Below are 24,949 nucleotides of genomic sequence, written 5' to 3' on the forward strand. Positions count from 1 at the left end.
TAATATCAATTTAAAACTCTGTTCACACTATCAAATAATATCAATTTAAAGCTCTGTTCACACTATTATATCAATTTAAAACTCTATTCACACTATCAAATAATATCAATTTAAAGCTCTGTTACACATTATTAAATAATATCAATTAAAAACTCTGTTCACACTACTAAATAATATCAATTTAAAACTCTGTTCACACTATTAAATAATATCAATTTAAAGCTCTGTTCACACTATTAAATAATATCAATTTAAAACTCTGTTTACACTATCATAATATCAATTTAAAACTCTGTTCACACTATTAAATAATATCAATTTAAAACTCTGTTCACACTATTAAACAATATCAATTTAAAGCTCTGTTCACACTATTAAATAATATCAATTTAAAACTCTGTTCACACTATTAAATAATATCAATTTAAAACTCTGTTCACACTATCAAATAATATCAATTTAAAGCTCTGTTACACACTATCAAATAATAGCAATTATTTTAATAATATTATTAAAATAATATATAATAATATTATTATTTTATTTTAACATTATTTTTTAACTGATGATCAGCATTCGGTCATAAAAAAAAAATTTAAAAAAAATTCTAATTTTAAATTCATCAATATGAACATGGCATTTTTATGACTATTAATATTAAGTGTGTGATGTGACAGATGCTTCATTGTAATATTACTATAACTTTCTTAAGGTAAAAAATACTGTAAGCATTCTGTGACCTTCATTTTCCTTTGACAACACAAGATTGCATTATATTATAAAGCACACAGAAGCCAAAGAACACAGTGCTGCAAGTAAAATACAAATTAATTTTACATGACCTTTGACCTATTATATAATTCTTGTTTCTATAGTAAACCATCCATGGATGTTTTAAATTAGATCCATATAGTAGAGTATAATGATACAGTATGCTAATAACAATATTTCAGAGCGCTACTGTACAAACATACAAAATTTGAATTTTAAATGTCAAACTGTCAATACAGAAATAATAGACTGGTTCTGACGAGAGCCCTAGTATCCGGATCGGGAGCTAACTGTTAGCGCTAACCGTTAGCACCTGTGTGAGAACGCCCGATCAGTTAACGCTAACCATTAGCAGTATCCGGATGCCGCTATCGGTTAGCAAGTTGAACGCGTTTCTATCATCAACCAATCACACGTACGCGTTTACAATTTCCAGTTTCTTATTGGCCAGTGATTCGATCATCATATTTTTGGTATCCGGATCGGGATTTTCTCGTATGAACGCACAGCAGCTAACGGTTAGCAGAATCCGGATCCTGCTAACTGTTAGCAGCCGTGTGAGCACAGCCAATAAGTTCTCCTTTTCCAAAATGAAGCCATACAGATTACATACAGTACTGTATCCAGCAATCTGTATAAAATCTATTGTTTCATCATACAGGAAATAAAGTGTCCTATTTTATTATAAATTTGTATTTCTTGTTTGAAAATTGGAAACAAAAGTATGTTAACTGGAAATAATGTAATTCTACAGTCTGTCATGTTACTTTACAGGTGTATATGAATCCATCATTGTATATAATTTCAGGAAAAATCCATCAGTCTGAATTTCACAATTGTACGGGCATGTAAAATCCAGCACAGAAGCAGTGATAATAGCAAATCAATGAAGACTATTTGACATTTACTTGTATGTAATATCAGACAACTTCTATTTTTAATAAATATTTATTTTTTAAACTTTTCATACGGTCTTAAAATATTAAGTCATTATTTTTTTTTTTTTTTTTTTGTGTAAAGAGAACATGGTATTGCTACAGTGCAGTAGATATTCATGACAAAATAATTTCACCTGACTTCATCAACTGCATGTTTTGGAACGTAACAACAGTAATTATATTTTTGGCTGTAGAAAAAAGTACAATATTTATCTTGATCAGCGGCTGTCCGTTGGGTTCGTGATGACATGATGGGATGGGCCTCCAATGTACAGCTAATCTGGCAGTAGACATTTTAGTGTACTCACTTCATTATAATTTTTTTGTTTCTTTGTGCCATTTGAACACTATTAATATTGTATGCACAGTTTTTTGTGTTATTTGGTTTGTAATCAGATTCTTGATTCTGATAATAAGTCGAAAAAGCTATGATAAACAGTTGCTAGCTCTGGTGGGGTGGAGAGGGGCGGGCGGTGTGCTCAGTAACGAGCAGGTTGTTGCTCAGTAACGAATCAGTATCACATGATAATGAGACGCAGTATAATATACTCTTATACTGAGTTCTATTTTGCAAATCTTTGGTTTACAATTTCAAAGAAATTAATTGAAAGAGTCCTGAATTTATCATAATTAAATCATGTTGCCGGGGAAACTGACATAACACGCTGCCAAATGGGATTGATCGCCTTCAGTTCCATGCACTGTACTATGTACACTTAAATTACAACATAAATGTAGGAATCTTTTTAGGGTGGACTACTTTACATCGTCAAATAATAATAAATAATCGTTCTTACCACATCGTCTGCAGCGAAGTCGATATAGCCTGGTAAGATGAGAAAATCGCTGTCAAGAAAAAAGAGATTCAATCATAGTTAGCATGTTTTACCCTTTTGGTTTCTATTTATTTAATTTTTGGCCCTTTCCAAAGATATTCCAATAGTGTACTTTAATCAAATAATTTAGCATTTATGTAGCACTCTTTACCAACGTCTCACAGCACTTTTTGCCCTGGTCATTAAATACCGAACCAATCATGCACAACGTGCAACCTCCTTCGTTCCCCTTGGGAGTATTCCTAGTAACGTGTGTAATCAGCACTACTAATTTATTCTGAATCATTCACCTCCTACCAGGTACCCATTTATACTCCTCGGTGAAGAGAGGCAAATGCAGATTAAGTGTCTTGCCCAAGTACACAACCAGTGTGACGAGCATCGGTATCAAACCCTCGACCTTCCGATGGAATGTCCAACGCCTTATACGCTGCACCATACATTTCCACATTACTAATGTAGCAACCATTCACAAGACAAACATAAATAAGATGCTTTGCATTAAGCCTTACTTTGTGTCTTAGGGAGTGGGGTGGCTTTTGGTCGTGAGAAAAAAAAAATCGAAGAAAAAATTGTGAGTGAAAAAATCCTGTCTCGTGACAGGAACAGAACCAAGGATTTTGGGATTTGAAGGCAGGCAACCGCCAAGTTGTACTCAACGCGTGTGTGAAGCACAAAAGGTCACTGAAATGAAATTAATTTATGCACTGCAGATCCTTTATAGGCTTCAGTGTTCAGCTCACACTTATTCAAACAAACACAAAATGTTGGAGTAGTGTTTTGCCATTTTGTTACTACATGTACAGGTATCTCTCCTCCAGTGAGTTTTAAACCAGGGTGAACTAATTGTATTGTTGGGCAATATAGTGTGTTATTAATTAGGTTCAACTCTGAACATAAAATTTGAGACAAACAAAAAGAGTAAAGTTTGTTGCCTTTACTGAAAATCATTAAATTAAAATTACTTAGGCCTATTCATCATAGTCTACTCTTTTTTTGTAAAAAGACAACTGTAGGCCTACATGTTTTATGGAATGACAATAACATTTAATGCTCACAAATGACAATAACATTTAATGCTCACAAGTTTCAGAAAGTAAAATAACAAAGCAATCTCATTTTGTTAATTACCACTACAGAAGTTTTACATAGTTAGTAAGCCTCTGGTTTAAATTGGCATTGTTTGGTCGTCTGATGAATATGAAAGATCAAAGCATGATGGGTAATATTATGTACTCTAAGGTTCATCGTTAATGAAGTCCACTGTGTGGACAAAAGCTACAGCTAATAATTATATTACAGTTATACCACATTCAGACTAGCATCGCATTGCGATCTGTTGTAGCAATTGCGACACCCAATCGCAAAGTAAAATCATGTGTGAAAGCTCACCAATAGCAGTCGATATGTAATCGATATCGCAATTGTTACCCGTTGCGATTGGGTGTTACAATCTTACTCCCGATTACCACGGAATCTGATCGCAACGAATCACAACGAATTCCACAGGCACTGCTTGGCTGAGGTCGGGCAACATAGGCCTAGCCACCGGAGGCCTAGGCCCAAGAATGTAAAGTTTGTTTGTGTTGGTCTGAATGCGTTCGTTGATTGCGATAGGGAGTAATCAGTTTTGGATTACCACCGATTACATTGCAACCAATCGCAAGAGAGGGTAGTCTGAATGGGTTATTAGTCTAAGTTTAAGATTTGTAATTTTGCATAACTTTAATAAAATACAAGTGCTACTATAGGCCTACTTTAGTTGAGATTTAACTAATGCAGTGAAGCCAGAATGCTTTCCTTTTGGTTGAGATGACATCAAAATATTTGGCTATACTGTACATTATAAAAACACATCATAAACAATGGGGCTGAAATTTATTAAAAATTCAGAACAAAATAAATTGAAGGGCAAGGTTAAAAATGTCAAATGAAGTTTTAATTCTTTTAAATAGAAAAACCAACAAATCCTGTATCATACAGTATTTGCAGTACAGTAGGTGTGGCAATATACTGTCTCAAATTAATCATTTTCTATGTTCGAAAAGTGTGTAAAAATAAGAAAATTTTTAGCCTAAAATCGGCAAACAAAAATAGAAATACTGTACTGAGCCTGAACAATAGTGTATTACTGGTTAGTTCCTAAAAAAAAAAGCTTTCATCTGAATTGCCGATTACGTGACAAGAGACAGGTGACCTGGATTAACAATGTGATGTGTAAACATAGACGTCAAAAATTTACAGTATACCTGTCATCATTGTGGTATGCTTCTTGAAAACAACAAAGTTGTCAAACATTAATAATTTGTATATCTCTATATCTCTACCAACTATGAAACTGCTAACCTTTATGATTAGTTTGTTACAAAGTTTATTTTACACAATGGGACATCAAGTGCCAATGTTTACTCTAAAATGTTCTGTTATCATAATTCTAGAATTCTGTTTGCTTTGTAATGCATTGGACAATTGACGTTTACTATATAAAATGTTCTGTTATCATAATTTTAGAATTCTCTTTGTTTTGAAATGTATTGGTACATCGGCAAAATTAGATAGATTTGACAATCACAGTTTTGCGGGCCTAGACAGTCTTTGGAGTGGCACATGGCTCAAAGAATTGCTTACAAAAATAATTGGTTACTATAGTAAGAGAGAGTGGGGTTAGTTGGAACAAAATTTACAAAAATGTCCATAATTCTATAACTCTTTATAATACATGATTAAACTACATCAATAGAAGTATATACATAATGTATGTTTCATAAAAAAAGCCAAAAAAATGTTTATTTTTTGTTGATGATTGCTCGTATAATTGACACAGGAACACGCCCCCTCAGGAGTTCCGACTTACTGTACCCCATTTATGGGGTTATCTGCGCTGATGATTAACTAGCTTCAATTTGTGTAGAAAATCGCTAGGAAAATAGGTGTGCAAAATCGTAACTGCTTATTGGTTGTGTTGGGTTTTTAAAAAATTATGCGTTGTTATATATTAATATGCAGATTAAAGATCAAAGAAAGGTTACGCATTTGTTTTGTTTTCATTCATCTTTAATTTCACTGTAGCTGATGTTTGAAATTTATATTCAAATATAACCTCTTTTTTTAGCAGAAATGTAAATGTGACTTTCTAAAGATATAACCCTGTTGTCAGATAAGTAATTAATTTCTTTGACCAAATATGAAGGAATTTGGCAGACTGCCAAGTGATGTTTATAAGACTTCCTAAAGATATAACTCTATAATTGTCAGATAGATAAAGTAATAAATTTTTTGACAAAATATGAAAGAATTTGACTGCCAAGTGATGCTGGGAAGTCAGCCACCTACCCATAACCACAGTGCTCTGCAGTATACTAGGCATCGCTAAAGGTTCATCAATATGCATAGTTAAAAAGGTCACAACCACTATAATACAATCCCTATGAGCCAGATTTCCACTTAAACATACACTTTTAAAAAGTTATATAAAAATCAAACACTAGCTTAAATTTAATCCAATAAACTTTATTTAAATAACATTTAAATGTTCGAGAATAAACTTGCATCACTATCATTTGGATCCAAGCAAGATGATTTTCTTTTTAACATAGGGCCTAGGGCTAGGCCCCTACCTACTGTCACGGCACCAGTGTGACCCTATAGTGTTCGAGAAATACAATGAGATCCAGACACCATCTAAAGTTGATCATAAAAGGGTTTTATTTGGTCTAAATGCCTGCCCACAAGACCCAGCTTGCTCACACCGGTCCACCGAGACTCGTCTCTCCCTCTTTCCTTATCCTCACGGGTGGCCCACAAGAATCCCTTGGCGGGACCATCCCATAACTGTATTAAAGTTGAAAGGTTACATAATTTCCCAAAATGTCAGATTTCTGGCATAATTTTTACGCAGAGGATATATTTCCCACGCTGGCCTCACTAAAATATATTATAATAGTATACAGTCTGGAGTTATTCTTCGGAACTCGACATGCTGTAGGCCTAGGCCTAGATCATAAATAATATACTGTAGGCTAGCAAACTAAGTTCAAGGTTTGATTTAAGCAACATCAATCCGAGCCCTTGCATAATGCTTGCTACACAAACACACTAGGCCTACATTGCATTTCATCATCAGATTTTCGTACGTATCGTCGTAAACCACGACCTTAAAAACATATTTCATTGACATTTGTTTGAGGGCGAATTAACGTTGATAGGCCTATATATATTTTACACTAACAAGTACATCTGTGATAAACTGTGGCTAAATAAGCGGCCTACATTCTAGGCCCTAGCCTAGTAACTATGCCTAGGCCTAGGCTAGTTTACGTTACTTACTTATATGTAAGGCCCTCCTCGAGGAAAAGCTCAGCAGCTGTTACCCCGTCTTTTGTGGGCGGTGTTTTACTGCCGCGTGTGCCATTTGCCAGGCTACATTCTGCCATTTCCCGAAACGATTTACTGGAATGTTTCCTAAACGAACACCGGGGTTTTTTTTTTTTAGCTGTGTTGATTCACGCTACCAGATTAATGGACGAGGTTGTTTGTTTAATCAAACCTGTCGCAAGTATGTTTCAAAAAGTGTGCAACATAAAATAAAATCGATTGTGCAACCAACCATCAACAACAACAATACAACATTGACCATGAGGATCTCAAGAGGATTTTTGTGAAGATCGACGAGGTCCCAATGATTGAGGGCGTACTCCAAAATTATCAATGATATTATTACAATAAATTATGATTTTTTTTATATAATTTTAAAACTTTTTAACTTAACAAATGTTTCATTAACAAATTACATAATTATATTAGGATCTTAGTCAACTGCAGGATATATACCTCCTTTAAAGAAATTATAAAAATAAACTAAAAATGAATCTCAAAAATGATTTGGTCAATTATATGGATTAAATAATATTGAGAATTAAATAAGACATACCGTCAGGTCAAAGTTAAGTTTTCACTGACTTTAGGCCTACAGATATTTCACTGAGGAAATCCTTAAAATTGATTACAGCAAATGTACTTGAATCATTATGATTTTTTTTCAATTGAAAATAATATTATACATCAATCATGCTGTAGACATTTTGAATTTTGTTTTCAATATTTTAGAGACAATAGGATTATTAGTTTTACCATAGACGCTCTCATTAAAATATCCCCAATTGATGAGAAGTTAATAATATTAGGCCTATTTATTATTTCAGAAAAATCAAATAGGATTAGTTTTAAGTGGGATTATAGGTCAACACAATATGTAATACCGTACTCATTAGAGCCCGTAACAAGTACTGTGGTGGTTATTAATAAATATTCCTAAAACATGATATTCGAATACCTATCACCTACCAAAAGTCATATTCTACATAGTCAACCCACACCCACACACACACACACACACACACACACAACAACGTATTACTTATTATAAGATAGGCCTAACCATGATTATCAACGCCAGTCTAAAAGAGAAGAGATAATATTGTGTGTTCGCAATGTCTCAACAATAATTTAAAATCGGTAGTTCTCAACTAAACATGGAGCCGCGGATTCTTTATGGGTCTGCGTAAAGTCTGTGGCTCCGCGAACACATTGGGGTCCGCTAGATCTCTACCAATTTTTCATGATTCCATTATTTTTCTTTTATTACAATAGCGTGATAAATACCTTAATGCTAATAATGCCTTAACGGTAATGAAATAGACCCTTTGAAACTGGCAGACTTCGTTCACTGTAAAACTGTTTTGATTGGCATTATATTTTAATTAACAATAATTATTGCTCAATATTTTTATATACATGTGGTTTTTTTTTTTTTAATGATGTTGTCATCATTTTAAATTAAAGTGACATGTATGGTAATAGTATATATTATGTGATATACTTTTATGAGTTATTTTACTTTAAGGTAATTTTTGAGTACCGGTAGTTTAGATGTATAGGTATCTTTTTAAACTTGAATTTTGTAAACTCTGGACGCACCGTCGTGTAGACAAGTGCCGCTGTATCATTATTTGTATAATCAATTGAAATTTAACTTTGTATTATACAGATTGCATGTTAATCACGAAGCAGTTTTCTTTATGTTTATGTTGGAATAACAATATACAATTTAAGTATTATCTCCAAACAGTGCAAAGGGAGACTTACCAGATAGTGATTTGGTTCAATTTTTAGGAATCCTGTCTCTGCATGTTTGTGTTCGCTTGTGTTTGTTTGTTTTTTTTTTTCTTTCATTGTGCGTGTTTTGCAATGTAACCGGTTGTATTTCTTTGAGGCATAATAAATGAAATGAAAATGAAAAAAACAAAATAATTGCTGATCTGTAAGAATCTATTAGGCCTATATTTGCTTTTTATGTGTTTTATGTAAAGATGCTTAGTATAGGCATGGAGGAAAGAAACAGTTTTTTTTCCTTATGGTATTATAGAGCCACTTGAATGACAATCGTCAGGTAACGAAAATCTTGTTTGTATGTTTTGTTTTGTAAAGATTTTACCTTGATATTGAAGTAAAAAAAAATATCAGTTAGAGCTCCTTGAATTTAAAGGAAATGTTAAAAATGATTGGATGGATTAAAAATTACATTTTTTATTTTTGAATCTGACAGTGCCCTCTCCGGCCATCTAGAAGTACCATAGACATAATGTTGTACCTTAGCCCTAACCTTAGTAGGGATGTGGCGGTAATATATCGAACCCCTATTTGTAAATTTTTTTCTGACTCCCTTCTATTCTGAATTCTAAGTTCCGCCACTGTTTAATGTTTTACGTTTTGTTCGCGGATCTATTTATAAACTTATTGGTGGAATATCAACCATGAGTAGCTTTAAATTTTACAATAGGCTTATTTAAAAAAAAAAAAAAAAAAAGAAAGAAAGAAAAATGAGGCATAAAAGAATATTACATTCTAATTTTAAGTCTGACAGTGCCATTTCCGGCCATCTATAAGTGTCTATAGACATAAAAAAAAAATTCCGTACCTCATTCGCACATTATGGTTGGGCTGACGTGGTATTTGATTTCGAATTCCAGGATCCGCCACTGTTTAATATTGTACTTTTGAGGAGAATCATATCATCTTCTATCTATAATCTTACTGTTAGAATATCGACAATGAGTAATACTTAGACATAGGGGTCGTGAAGACTACTGACATTTCCAGAGGGGTCTGCGGATTGAAAAAAGGTTGGGAATCATTGATTTAAACTTGGGGGTATAAGTTTTAAATAATATTCCTTTTTAAACTTTTTTAGTTTCTTGGTTAGAGACAAGTTTAGAATTCCGCCCTCTATTGATCTACTGCGCGTTCGCTTGAACGTTTCTGCACAAATTGTCCCTGTCCCGTTCACTGTTTTGCCTCATGATAATTACCTAAAAGTACTGTTCAAAAGTAGTTTCCTTTGGGATAGATTTTGTTGACAATCGAATTCAGTAATTAGTATTCTATACTAAAAGCCATACAATCGTATCGAGCTGGCTTAGCTTATTCTCAAATACATTAGTGAATTTCGTGAAATGGTTATTGCCATTCTTAAGACACATTTCCCAAGACCATAACATGTTTCAGTGCTGCGATTAATTATATTACTTTATTCAAAAATGACTAATATTTCACAATCCACAAACGGTAACGCGTCTCAAAAATAGGACGCCCAGCAATTACGGGAGGAACCCTTACTTCAGGTACTCAGGTGGCGCTAGCGGGGGTGGGGGGGAGCGAACCCCCGTCAGGCAGAGCTGCCACAACCCCCCCCCCCCCTGTCGTCGGGGGAGAAAAGCACAATTCGTCGGGAAAAACAATGTATATGTATTTTTTTACATATATTATTAGTAGAACATCTTGAGCGGCGCCCGACCACGCCCACATTTTTTTATCAGGGATATATACAAAGACGTATGCTGGCAATCAATCTCTCGGGTTTTGTTTATAGGGGCTGTAACATTAGTTAGGATGAGGGCTTCGCTTTTATTATAAGGCTATGTTCAGACACAACGAGATAAGTTAGCGTAACGTTAATCCAGGGGCGTGAGCTTACGAGAGTCATGCATCAATGATTTCGAACTCTGCCAGGATTTAACCAATCACAATAAGCCTAGATGTAAACAGGAAATAAAATGCGTGATTACGAATTTCGCACCAATATTTATGCTAGCGTTCGTTAATTGGCCAGTCTGGACATCTCGCTAGTTACGCCGCTGATGGACGCACACCAGGAGCTAGATATTCCTGGCGTATCTCTCAGGTCTGAACGTAGCCAAAGCCGAAAGCGCAGCCGGGCACTCGCTGCGCCCGACGGTCGTCGGCCGACGCGATTCTATAAAGGCCAACTCAGACAGCGTGAGCCGACGCAGCCCGACGCGATTTGTTGTCGCATCGGGTCTGTGTGAGTTGAACGCAGACACGATGGTGTGCGTCGGGGGCAGTCGCGTAGTAGAATATTAAACGTGTTTAATATTTCTCACGACGGCTTAAGACTGTCCACGACGATAAATCGGGTCGGGCTGCGTCGGCCGACGCTGTCTGAGTTGGCCTTAAAGAACGCAGAGCGACTCGACGCGCGTGCAACGGATCGTTTTTTTAAGACGATATCCGTTGAGACTGCCACTGGCAATTAGCAGACGGCAGCCTCGTGTCGACGTCTAGCGCTCACGCAGGGAGTGGAGTTGGATTCGTCGTGCGACGGTCGTATGAAATTCGTACGACGCAGTTAGTGGCCGGCTTTGCAGTCATTTTTGTATTTCCTTTTGTAACATCTTCTCCATTTATTACTTTTTTTTTATAAAAGTTAATGCTTTACCTAATTAGGATAAGGCTTCAGGGTGAATTCAACTCCAAATAACGGAAATCTCTTTTTCCGCAACATTCCTATATAGACACCAATTGTTCTTGACGAATTAACGACCAGTGATTAATGTGATACGATACGTCCTCATCCCTTGTATATCCAAATTGACAAGAGATACAGTAAATTACTATAGGTCTATGCAGGGATCTCTGAAGAAATTTGGACACATATAACCTGTGCTGTACGTAAGCTCATGCGTAAATGTTTAAATACGTAAGGTAAGGTAGGCCTAAGTAATATTATATATTTTTTTTTAAATTGATATTAATGTGATGATGGATTTTTTTAACAATTACTTTTAACTACAATTACAACTGATAAAACGCCCTCATCCGATGGACGAGAACTTCCCTTTAATGCAATTGTGTTTACATTGTAATGCGCATCTTCAGCGGCCGTGCGATCAACATGTTAATGAGACAACCAAACCAACCAGGAACCAGCGACGATAATGCTCTATCCAGAAATATCAATAATTTTTACCTAAAGCGTACTGACAAAACTCGACTACATGCAATCAAGATGGATTTTTTAGTAATGATTAATGGCTTGAGTGCGGCACCTAGCTTTTCGTGAAGACGATTTAATGTGAGTAGCGATAGGAAGAACTATTTGCTTTTCCCCGTGTCATTCAGATAACATAGTTTATTTTTTTTCATCAAGTGGAAAACTTTACACTGTATCATATTCATAATTTTACTGTGATCAATTCTAAAATTGAGGAATTATTCGTAAAGATATCACTCTCCCAACTGGAAACAGGTAATTTTATTCCATTTAGTTTATTAATTGAATCGAAATCGGATTACGAGTAATGTAGACGTGTTATTCGGGCACTGCCGATAATCGTAGAAAGTAATAACGTAAGGCCTAGGGGTGATGTAACATTTATTACGAATGAAAAGATATGTTACTCAATGGCCTATTGGTTTGTTTAAATATAAGGGAAAAGGTGGGTGCCAATTAAAACTGCTTTTATATCCATTGGAAAGTCAAAAGTTTGAACTACTACTGTGTATGTATTTGATTCAAATTTAGGGGATGAAGGTTTTGAAAACATTTGAAATATGACAAAGACTAAGATATTGAACTCTCGCCTTAAAGCCATGCCCCGGAGGAAGACCATACATTAGCAGTTAATGAGATTCAGACTTAGAAATTAAAACTGGGGTGAAAAAATGAAAAATGGTAGTTACGCCCCTTTTGTACAACATATAAAAAAGACGTGTTTTCCTCCGGAGCCAGGATTTAATGAAGGTTTTTGAGACCTCCTCCAGACCAAAGTGGAAGCAATAATTGTTAACACACACTGCAAAACGTGCCATCTTATTATGAGAACCTGTACTTTACGGAGACTTATCTGAATTTGTATAATAGTAGTAAAAAACCATTGAATTAATGCAAAACTAGGAGAGTAATCAATAACATTTCAAGATGATATACCATTGAACTTAGCATTAGTAATACACACGCTATATTGCGTTTTTCTACGACCAAAAAAGTTCAGTTTTTTTCTGCATATAAAGAGAACATATTGTCGATTAACCATTTTACTGCGCGTTTCGAGTATTATAACTAACTTTTTTGAACTTCTGGCTTATAATGGACTAAATTAATAGTAGTGTCATCATTATAATATATAGGAGCGCAGTATAGTTACCGTATATCTAGGCTGACATATCCTTAATATAAATTACAATATAGTACCTGGCCTAAATATTGTCCCGAGAGGCACCATTTGTGGATTCAGAGAGCCTGTTTTCAACACTGATTCACATTAAGGTTGCTTGAATTTCAAACCCAGTCGATACTGTTGACTACATACGTACGTTCAAGATTTTTGTATTGTGGTTGGCATTGAGAAATGCTTCTGAAAATCAATAAGCACCATTCCTATGTAAAGACTACCAGAAAGACTGGATTAAACTTGGTCAGTAAGGTTATAATCAGGCCAGAAGTAGTTGAATAAGACTCGTCTCGCTGAACGCAGATTGAGATTTGAAAAGCTAAAATTCTAGGAAAAAATGACGAACCAATTCTTTGAATTCAGACCTTCGTCTCGCCGAACTCAGATTGAGATTTGAAAAGCTAACATTCTGAGAATATTTGATGAACTTTTTTGAATTCAGAACTTATACTATAGATGGGAAGGTTAATGAGAGATGGGAAATAATTGGCTTCATGATATTCAAACCTGACAAAAAATAGATAAGGTTGAGTGCTATAAACTCTGTGCTAGTATGTTCTTAACCATTTTGGAACATAATCTGGTGAGACCGAGGAGAGATTTAAAGAAAATATTCTTATTAGTAAAGTTAGAGCCCATCGTACTAAACAAGCCGATACATGAATGAAGATGTTTAACCACTGTAGAGGGGAAACCTGTAAAATAAAAATGATAATGTTCACATAATTGCATTACAAATACAAGAGGAACGTCATTAAAAAATCCTAACTTTGCTATTCTTATTCTTCTTCTAAGCTATCATTGAAAACATATAATTTAATTACCCTTTTTTGACAACACTTTTATTCATTTCATCATAGTATAAACAGACTTTTGTATTGCATTTTATTTTTAATAGTAAAGAATTGTAAATCTTTAAAAAGTCACTAGAAATTTAAAGTAAAAAAGTTTCCGACATAAAATCTGCCACGAGTGCTTGTAAAATCTGGGAACAGAAATTCAGTGATATAAAAAATATTACTTTATGAGCAGACACCAAATTGACAGAAAACTGAATATCATAATGGAGTAATAAATACTCTTAATAGTAAAGCAGAAGAATTATGCGAGTGAGAATAAAGTTGTCCCAAACGGGAGCAGAAACCGATTCTTCAATTTTGGCAGACTCCTTTTTTTAATGGACCATTTAACTAGCTGATTTGACTCAGAATTGGTAACAATATTTCACACTCTTTGTACGTGCGTTCAACAGCGGAAACTCTTTTAGCATTGGAGCGTAACAGAGATCAATTTGTTTTATCGGGTTTGGCCAGACACCTTCCAAACCAAACCAAACTTTTCAAATTTAACCTCTCATTATAGGCCTAGTCTTGTTCGCTTAGGTGCCGTTTTTTTTTTTTTTTTTAATCCTATAACGTTTCCTTTTGATTCTTGTTTGTTCGCTATTAGTTTTATTTATCTTTTGTCCTTTATGAGAATTCAGTTTCATTTACTCTACTGTAAAGCTTAGTGCTTTAATGACTATATGTCTGTTTTTTGGTGTTTTTATTTTCTTATATGCAGCATTCTACTAAAGGATTTTGTAAGTAATTCATCAAGCCAGTATTTTAATACACAAAATACCCAAATTACCTCGTTTATGTCTGTAGGCCTCGGGGTTCATTATATTATAAACATACAATCATGTTACTGTTACGTTACAAAATAAAAGAAACACAAACGAATAGGCTTTACAGAATCTTTATTTTTTCTACAAAATAAATAGAATATTACTTGTATATTTTTCCTCAGTTAGTAGATACATTAATTCTTTTTTTGTTATTTAATGGTTATTGATTTTTACCTAAGGCAGTGCGTGCTTCTATTGTTAAAAGCATATATAGCTAGACATTATTAAAAATAATATTGTGCTTATTATATCGCCATATAATTTTCTTTAATATTTAGTTTTCGTCTTTGCATGCATGATATGCCTCTTATTTCATTCGCATTGAAAATCAAAAATGAAAATATTGTGTCTTATCTTATTTGATAATTAACTTGTAGGCTTTGTTTCAATTCCTGTTTTTCTGTTTCTTATTTCATTATCGTGCTGAAAGTCTTAATTGAAACTATTATGTTTGCTGTAATTTGATTTGCTGATCAACGACTAAGGCTCTGTTGCTGTTTTTCATTCTATTGGTGTTTGCTGGGTAGATTAGCAAGTAAACTATGGCAAGTGTAAATGTAATTCTATAAAAGCACTGGTATCGTGTCTCTATATTGGCGTCGAAAACATCTTTGCTAAATAAAGTTTCACCAGTACTTTGTAGATCTGCTTGCCCGGGACTAATAATAGTGGCATATCTAGGAGTCTTCTCTTACGGGGGCTGATGGGTGCAAAAGTCAAGTGGAAGGAGATCGACGATTAGGTAAGGGGCGCTAAAATAAGGGTATATGAGGTGATATTTTTTATCTTCTTGAGCACGATTTTTTGTTTAGGCCTACAAATTTTTAATGCGAGGGGACGCGAGACTTTTGGCGGAAGGGAGCGTGTGCACCCCATAGATACGCTACTGCTAACTAAATGGGATTACGTGTTTGAGATTCTCTGAGTTAATCAGGTGCTGAGATTTTTGTTCTCATTACTATCACAAGGATAGCTAGTCATAAATTGCTTCAGGGCCCTGTAGACAAATTGGAGATTAATATTTGTTTGTACTCATGTGTTTGTACTCGGTATTCATTAGGTGGTACGATATTAATACAGTGAGGTTTATCATAAAAATAAAATAATTTTCTTGTAAGGATAATTAGTAGGTAGTGTGGTTTATCAAAAAAAAAATCTTCTATGAAGTCATTAATAAATCAAAATATCTTGTCCTATTTAAACATACATACATACACAAACACACACACACACAGGGCCCCAGAGGTTTAGAACAAATAGTTTTAGTCAAATGAAACTAATTGAGTTAGTCCTAAACTGACCTAATAATCACAAGTCTTCAATACACGCAACTTTCGAATACGCTTCAGTGCACTTAATGAGATATATATCAGGATATTTTTTACAAAGTATTTTGCTCTGATACTTGACATTCATGTCAAGAATCATATCATTATATAATGTGTAGCGCCTATGATTCACCATCACAAGTCTATGGTGTGGTATATATGTAATGGCCGACTACTTGGATCAATCCCAGCTAGCGTTTTTACGTTATGATAACGTCACTGTTTTGTATTTAAAAAAGTATAACCATGGATACGCATGTAAGTATCAAATTTATCTTTATTGTCACATAAAAGGTTTACATGAAATTCTTTTTCCAGTTTTCAACATACACATGAATAAACTTAAATATGTAGTTAAATGGTGTTAAAATACTCCATTTAATATTTAGAACGTCATTCTATTACTAAATAACGTTTAAACGTTGTTGTGGCAACGTTATTTTCTTTTGACATACATAACCACAACGTATGAGAATGTTTTGTATTTGCTAGGATAATTTTATCCGTAATTATCAAAATACAGGCACATGTTGTTTATTTTAATTTGAAAGGATTAGTTTATCGTTCCATCAGTGATATTAAAAAAAATTAATTTAAAAGCTATCTTGATGATCTATTACTAAATAACGTTTAAACGTTGTTGTGACAACGTTATTTTCTGTTGGCATACACAACCACAACGCATGAGAACGTTTTGTATTTTCTAGGATAATTTTATCCATAATTATCAGATACAGGTTCAGGTACATGTGTGTTCATTTAATTTAAAATTTGAATTCGTTCCATCAGTGATATTTAAAAAAATAATAAATTTAAAAGCTATCTTGATTAGCTACCGGTACATCTGTGTTGACTTCACCCGTCTTCTTAGAGTCATACTTGAACGAAACAACAAAATTGGATGACTAAATGATTGATTATCTCATTTATTTGTGACTTGATTTATTGATAATGATTGATAGATCTACTTTAAAAAGTATTTTTCATTAATACAGGCCTCCTCTAATTAATTTAAGACTTCTCAAGTAAAAGGCCACCTCTAATTATGACCGCCTTTCTGCGACCCAAGTCAGCACCTATATATTTTATATTTATAATAATATGGGTTTTCTAATTAAAAAAATCCATAGGTGTTAAAGCCCAAGGAAACTCTGATCCACGAAGTGGTCTAATTAAAGTTCTCCAATGAAAGAATATCTTAGTACCACATTTCTGCGGCCCTAATAAGCACTTATATATTTTATATATTTATAATAATGTGGTTTTTTTTTCTAAAAAGACCATAAAAACTCCATAATGTTCCATAATTCTAATTATAAAGGTAGGAAAAAACCCATAATTTAGCAGCGTCATTGCAGATGACGCAGAATTTCGTATGGGCGTGGTACGTGGCTACCTAAGCCGCCGTGTAAAGAGACGTCTGTAATTACCATCACTCCACAGCGACAGTCTGGCTAAAATTAACCATAAATAGCATCGGAGTAACCTCCCACTCTCCCGAAAAATGTTTTTTTGAAGTATACACGAGCCAAATGTGTACACTAGGAGACCTCCATTTTAAGTCCTTATCCGAGAAGTCTTGGTTCTACTATCTAAACTTTGGGCAGGGAGCGCCCGGCTCGAACCAGCGCCGATGTTGTAGACTGTAGTTAGCGGCCACTCGACTCGCCATTGTTAAATAATATTTTGGTTCCTGGAAGTCGTTCCTTTTCTTTTCAGAACCAACTACATTTGTCAAGGCAAGGAGGTATTATAACTCAAGGCTCCAGACATGTAAAAAGCAATATAAGGCAGATAAAACTAACTTAACATTTGCATACAAATCGCGAGTTTATTCGATAAATCAGTACTTCTATTCATATCTTGTAGAAACTACAACCTCATTGCATTGGTGTAGAACATAAGTCTAAGGAGTAATGAAAGAAATACGTTATGCCTAGAGTTATCGCATAATTATTATGCTTTTTGTTTTGTTATGTTCGTAGCTTTATTGTTTGGACTCACTCAAACAATGTTTACATAATCATTCCCTCTGACATTTTTATTGATTTACTATCTAAATTATCCTAGTTTCCGTTTAGCAACTCGTCATGAGTGCTTTTATGAGTTATGATAAGGCACATGGGTCATTTACTGTCAATAGAGAATATTACTTTCTTGTGTGATATGACAGTTGACAATAAAACACATAGCTAATATAATTCATATATAGGCTGTAAGGACATGAGACATGAGACATGAAAAGATAGAAATACACAACGAGAAAAAATTTGGTTTCCATAAAATCGTTACACGCTATCGCCGCCTCCTTTGGCGATGCTGATTGGTCAGTCGAATTATAGGAGCGTTCCCGATTGTGTCGGGGACATCTACGCAGTGCAACCTGTATTGACATTGTAGCGATAGTATGGAAACAAAGCTGTACCAGTATTGCGACTATTGGTTCAATTTTCTTGTATTTATAATGCGCATTTCCCTTCGCAAAGAGTTCGTTATTAAACTCTTGTGGTTGATATCACAACGCATTGAGAATATCCCACGCAGAATATGAATATAATATAGGTACAGGCAGTCTAAAGCCGGGCACTCAATGCGCCCGACGGCCATTGTCCGGCGCAATTAATGAAGAGAACGCAACGCCAGGATGCGCGCACAACGGACAGTTTTCAATGAAGATCTCAGACTGCCAGTTAAAATCAGCAGACGGCGTCGCGTCGTCTGACACTTACAGTAAGCGGAGCTGGCAGTGAGTTGCAACTAACAGAGTACAGCAAACCAAAGATTTGTGAAAGTAAATAAACAGGTTAGCCAAACAAGTGAGTATTACTCTAAGTGATCAAATTACAAGATTAAAAAATGAAATTTAAAATGCATTTAATCTCATTTGGGAGATAATTTCAGAGTCTATGCAGCAGAACGAAAAAAAAATCAATACTTCAATTTCTTATGACGTGGTGAAATATAATGTAATGGAAATGACAATTTTTGAAGTATCGTGCTGGAATACATCGTTCAGCCACATCAAGTCTGTGTTTCAAGAAACCCAGATACATATTGTGCTGGAATCATCACATTTTGTAAACATCAATAAAGGTATTGATACACAATTCTATTTACGGCAACCAATGGGGCTCTCTGGTTAAAGAAGTTGAGTATGTGCAAGGTTGACATAGAGGGACTAAATGCCTACTCATACAGCGTCGTACGACGGAACCCTGGCCCGTAGCTTGGGGGAGGGATTAAGAGGTTACGACGAACCGCCCAAAAACTGGAGAAGGTCCGCATTTAAAACGATAGTAGATATATTTACAATGTTCTCCAAAGTATCGGAGATCATCAAGCCAGAAGTATTTCAAGTCGGCATTTCCCAGTTAACAATATTAATTGTTTCCAAAGGGTCCACTTTCTACCGAAACGAACCGCCCACAAATTAAGTCACACTACGGGCCTGCGCAACCCAACACGATTTGCTGTCGCGCCGAAAAAATATTAAACATGTTTTATATTCTCACGACAACCTAAATATTGTCCCCGACGATATATCCCGTCGGGATGCGTCGTACGTACATCTCCCTGGTCTTATGAATTCTCTGAGTTGGCTTTAACGCCGGCATCCACACACTGTGTCGGAGATTCCATCTGCACTTTCTGTAAAGCTCGGTTTCAATTGAATCACTCACCCTATCGACGACAGTCGCAGACAGATGTCGAGAAGGTTGAACCTGGTTCAACTGTGCCGATTGCGTTGCAGACTAATCGGGGTGCCTTCCCGGTTGCGTCAGTGCAACTTGCAATGCACCCTGATTCGTCTGCAACGCAATCGGTAAAGTTAAACCAGGTTCAACGTTCCCGCCGACGACTGTCGGCGACTGTCACCGGTAGGGTGAGCGATTCTATAGAAACCAAGCTTAAGTTCAGCTACACGATGCCGCCTTCTGTTTGGCGGTGGCAGTCTGAGAAAATCGTCATCAAAAAACGATCTGTTGCAAGCTCCTCGTCACGTAGCGTTCTCCGTAAATTTGCGTCGGCCGACGGAAAACACATTTCACATTTTCCAACTTCCTCAGATTACGTATATACGACAACATTAAAAAAAAACACCCCACTCGAATCCAATCCAATCTTTATACTTAATCGGCGCATTATATCTCAATGCGCCGATTTGAGGGACTACTCGGGAAGAAGTACAAAGGGAGAAAATGGTATACATAGAGGAGCAGCAGATAATTGAAAAGAGAAAACAGAAGAAAACAAAAAAACAGATTAAAAAAAAATACAGAAAGAAAACATTAAGTGGAGCTGAATGTGACTTGGAAGTCTCATTTTGATAATTTCGACTGAAGGAGATTCACGAACAGATTACGGAAAGTCATTCCTAAGTCTAGAAGCTGCAACTAAATAAGCTCTATCGCCGAATGTCATGGCCGAAACAGTAAGATTGGATTTAGAAGTACCGGTAGTTGTCTCAAACTGCGTAAACATGTAGAAGAGCGAAAAGTTGATAGTAGCATTAATATATTCATATGCATGCAGTATATATTTTTTTTCCTTTTGATTTCCTTTGGCTTATTTTGTTAAAACTGTTGCATTGGAGTTTTGGTGCTTTTTAGTATTCTTTATTGATACGAAGGTGAAGTGTCACAAATAAATAAATAAATAAATAAATAAATAGATAAATAAATAAATAAATAAATAAATAAATAAATAAATAAATAAATAAATAAATAAATAAATAAATAAATAAATAAATAAATAAATAAATAAATAAATAAATAAATAAATAAATAAATAAATAAATAAATAAATAAATAAATAAATAAATAAATAAATAAATAAATAAATAAATAAATAAATAAATAAATAAATAAATAAATAAATAAATAAATAAATAAATAAATAAATAAATAAATAAATAAATAAATAAATAAATAAATAAATAAATAAATAAATAAATAAATAAATAAATAAATAAATAAATAAATAAATAAATAAATAAATAAATAAATAAATAAATAAATAAATAAATAAATAAATAAATAAATAAATAAATAAATAAATAAATAAATAAATAAATAAATAAATAAATAAATAAATAAATAAATAAATAAATAAATAAATAAATAAATAAATAAATAAATAAATAAATAAATAAATAAATAAATAAATAAATAAATAAATAAATAAATAAATAAATAAATAAATAAATAAATAAATAAATAAATAAATAAATAAATAAATAAATAAATAAATAAATAAATAAATAAATAAATAAATAAATAAATAAATAAATAAATAAATAAATAAATAAATAAATAAATAAATAAATAAATAAATAAATAAATAAATAAATAAATAAATAAATAAATAAATAAATAAATAAATAAATAAATAAATAAATAAATAAATAAATAAATAAATAAATAAATAAATAAATAAATAAATAAATAAATAAATAAATAAATAAATAAATAAATAAATAAATAAATAAATAAATAAATAAATAAATAAATAAATAAATAAATAGATGTAGAAGTAAGGGTAGTTGTCTCAAACTGCGTAAACATGTAGAAGAGCGAAAAGTTGATAGTAGCATTAATATATTCATATGCATGCAGTATATTTCTTTTCCTTTTGATTTCCTTTGGCTTATTTTGTTAAAACTGTTGCATTCGAGTTTTGGTGCTTTTTAGTAGTTAAGTATTGATTGTTAATGTTAGGATTCTTTCTTGTATTTTGTAAGACCGCACCAATGACTGTGAGTGCCACCGATACGACGGTGAAGTGTCACAAATAAATAAATAAATAAATAAATAAATAAAATAAATAAATAAATGTCAGGTAACAGTCTACTCTCTTCACATTTGTAGCCTACATCATGTACGTGTAACAAAAAGCTTAACAACACATTTGAAGGAGGGAGTACAAAGACATGTCCTAACGGTTTAAATCTGCTGATGTTACAACACACGCATTAACGATCGTTATCGTTACAAAAATCCCTATCGGCTTAGGCTTTCATAAACATGCATGTGATTTTGGAAACTCTACTGTCCAATATTGTTCGTAATAAAGGTAGAAAATTCTTTTTTTATTTTACAATTTAAATCAATACCATATTCATTTTACTGTAAAAATAAATACATTTGTTTACCTATTGCGAATAATTCTAGAAAAGTTAGATCTGTTGATGTAGTGATAGATTCCAGTGGCGGAACCTGGAATTCCAGAGGGCGGGGGGAACTTTCAGAGACGGAGGGACTAGAAAACCTCACCCCTTGCATGGTTGGGATTGAGGTAAGAACATTTATGATTATGGCACCTCAAATGGCTAAAAATGGGACTATTAAACCTTTAATTTAATTATAATTTTCCCTTTTTTCTAGATTTTTTAAAATAAATTTGAAAAATGTAAGGGTGCCCGGGCCGGCTCCCCCTCCCCTTGAATCCGCCACTGGATCCGATAACAAGTTAGTATAAAGTTCTTTTCTGATTATCTAAATGACGTTTCGTCTGCTTCCAGCAAAAGATGACGATTGCGGGCTATCCGATGTTGGTTACGATGAATCATTAATGTGAACAGTACAACCTACAGTATGACCACTTAGGATTTCCCTATATTCTAACCAATGCAACCGAATGAAACTTAAGAAGTAATAAATAAAGCAATAAATATAAGGTTACATCCTAACAACGTGAACCGAGACCAAAGTGTATAAACTGCCACACATATGATAATATTTTGAAGGTGACCGGCCATCGTTCGTTCATCAGAACCAAAGTTCGGATAGCCCATGACCGTCATATTAGTACTTATGACTATAAGACCTGATGGATGCAGGAGAAGCGTCATGTCTCTTCTGTAAGTTAGCACAATTCTTACTTTCAAATGATCATCAAAAAAGAAACTTTCTACTACAGGCAGGATATATGCATATGTTTTAAAGAAATGGAATGAGGAAATACGCCTAGGCTACCAATTATTTTATCTTCATGTTCTGGTAGCTTACCGTCTTTCCTTTCAACTGTACACCATCTTATAAACTCTCTTTCAATTGTCATTCGAAAGTTATCCTTAAAACCGTTGGCACTTTCTTACTAAAACGAAGATTTTAATTTGAATTTCCTTCGATAAATTGGATTTAATTCGCAAGTTGATTCTTTTTTGGTTGGTTTCGCTTTGAAAATTTGGTAGACAAAAACGAAATGGTAATTATGCATTATTTTATCCCTCCTCTGTGCCTTTTAATATATTGTGTGTGAAGATGTTTATGTTTATATTCATGTTTTTGAGGAGGAAATAAAAATCATTATTAAGGAAGACGGGCGTTGGTAAGTTTGAAACTTGATATACTCTTTTTTTTTCAATTGACCACTTTAGTCATGTGCACAAAGTATATTATAATGTGAATTAAATTTACTTTAACTTTTAATTTAATATTTTTTTTTTGTCTTTCATGGTTTAAGTAAGTACTTGTTATTACTTACCTTTTAAATATTTGAAATGAGCGTACGTTTTGAATTGAAAAAAAGGGAAGTTAATTCCGAATGACTGTAATTGTAATTGTAGTCCCAGCCAATTCTGTACTTCAGCAACGCTTTCACTATTTTTACTGTTTTTATAAGCTGTTTTCTATTTTTTTTATTTTAATTTTTTTTTTGAAAATGCCTATTACCATTCACATTATAAAGTAGTTGTATGCCTATAATGTTATATTGCATAATTGTTGTTGGAGTTACTATATAGTAAACTCACTCACACTTGCACATAATACGATCCCTCTGAACAAATCACATAACATATGGCGAATGTATTGACAGTGCTGAATAAATGCTATTCAGATTCTTATTTAGTTTCTTTTATTTACAAAGACGAACCAACACGCAGTCTGTCCACCAATCTCATGTGAAATTGGGTAACAAAAAAAATCGTACCACTGGCCATTAAACAATCTCAAGGTGCATCAACATAATGTGTGGAAGAATAAATTAATGCAGTTGCAAGAAAAAGCAGAGACATTGTACCTTCCTGCTATATAAATACCATAGCAACTAAAAGCCTGGGTTTTACGCAATTAAATAGGAGTTTTTTTGATTCTTGAAAATGTACGTGTTTTACCATTTAGAACTACCACAGGCAAAGTATTCCATATAGGCAGGAATTATCTTCTGTAGTAGGGAAGATTTAGTTGACCATCAATACTAGCGAGCTATTAGCATGGTTCTCACGAGAGCCCTAGTATCCGGATAGGGAGCTAACCGTTAGCGCTAACCGTTAACACCTGCATGAGAACGCCCGATCGGTTAGCGCTAACCGTTAGCAGTAGCTGGATACTGCTAACGGTTAGCAAGCGCTATCGGTTAGCAAGTTGAGCGCGTTGAGCGCACGGCAGCTAACGGTTAGCAGGATCCGGATATTGCTAACCGTTAGCAGCCGTGTGTGAACATAGCCAATATCATTTAAGAAGATGAATTTTGATAAAAGGTTTGCATGCAGAGTGATTAATATTAAGGCCTTCTGTATAAATTTGCGAGATTATTCTGAAAAGAAACCATCGCAATATTAAAAGATAGAAACCACCCAATCTTTAATGAAATTAAATGGCTATGAAAGAGATTATGTCTGCTAAATGCTGTACCTTACAATTTCTCAACTCATTCATACCTTTTGCCATAAGATACTATAACTGAAATGTTTAAATTAATGTTTATTACTTGTCTCTTTAAACTGCATTTATATATATACATAGGCCATATGTTTGGTTTTTTTTTTCATTTTTATTAGTTACGTTTTTGCTATTCTTGTTATATTTTCGATGTTTGTAAATATTTTTGTATCTGTATGTATTGAAGTGGGTTGCACCCAAACAGAATTTCGGTG

At 33.8% G+C, this 24,949-nt stretch overlaps 2 protein-coding genes across 8 annotated transcripts in view; one reads left to right on the forward strand and one right to left on the reverse strand.

The window, feature by feature from the left end:
- LOC117117835 (inosine-5'-monophosphate dehydrogenase 1a-like) overlaps window positions 1-7,175 on the reverse strand; it is a 41,263-nt gene extending 34,088 nt beyond the window's left edge. For all 5 annotated transcript variants that reach the window (XM_033262307.1, XM_033262308.1, XM_033262304.1 and 2 more), the window contains exons 1-2: window positions 6,872-7,175; window positions 2,507-2,555 (exon numbers count right to left, since the gene is read on the reverse strand). In XM_033262307.1, the coding sequence (XP_033118198.1) occupies window positions 2,507-2,555; window positions 6,872-6,978 (156 nt within the window). In that variant the 5' untranslated portion in view covers window positions 6,979-7,175. The remainder of the gene's footprint in view (window positions 1-2,506; window positions 2,556-6,871) is intronic.
- Window positions 7,176-11,810: 4,635 nt separating this feature from the next.
- The window catches only part of LOC117117839 (metabotropic glutamate receptor 4-like), a 41,366-nt gene continuing 28,227 nt past the window's right edge, over window positions 11,811-24,949 (forward strand). Inside the window, exon 1 of one of the 3 annotated variants that reach the window (XM_033262314.1) lies at window positions 11,811-11,975. The gene's annotated coding sequence lies outside the window, so the exon portion shown is untranslated. Of the gene's footprint in view, window positions 11,976-12,015; window positions 12,150-22,822; window positions 22,931-24,949 lie in introns of those variants that run through there. The other 2 variants (XM_033262315.1, XM_033262316.1) reach the window with 2 other exon arrangements.

Source organism: Anneissia japonica, unplaced genomic scaffold (assembly GCF_011630105.1).
Source record: "Anneissia japonica isolate Jap-2015-1 unplaced genomic scaffold, ASM1163010v1 scaffold288248_len282104_cov177, whole genome shotgun sequence".
In the NCBI taxonomy this organism is placed as follows: Eukaryota; Metazoa; Echinodermata; class Crinoidea; order Comatulida; family Comatulidae; genus Anneissia; species Anneissia japonica.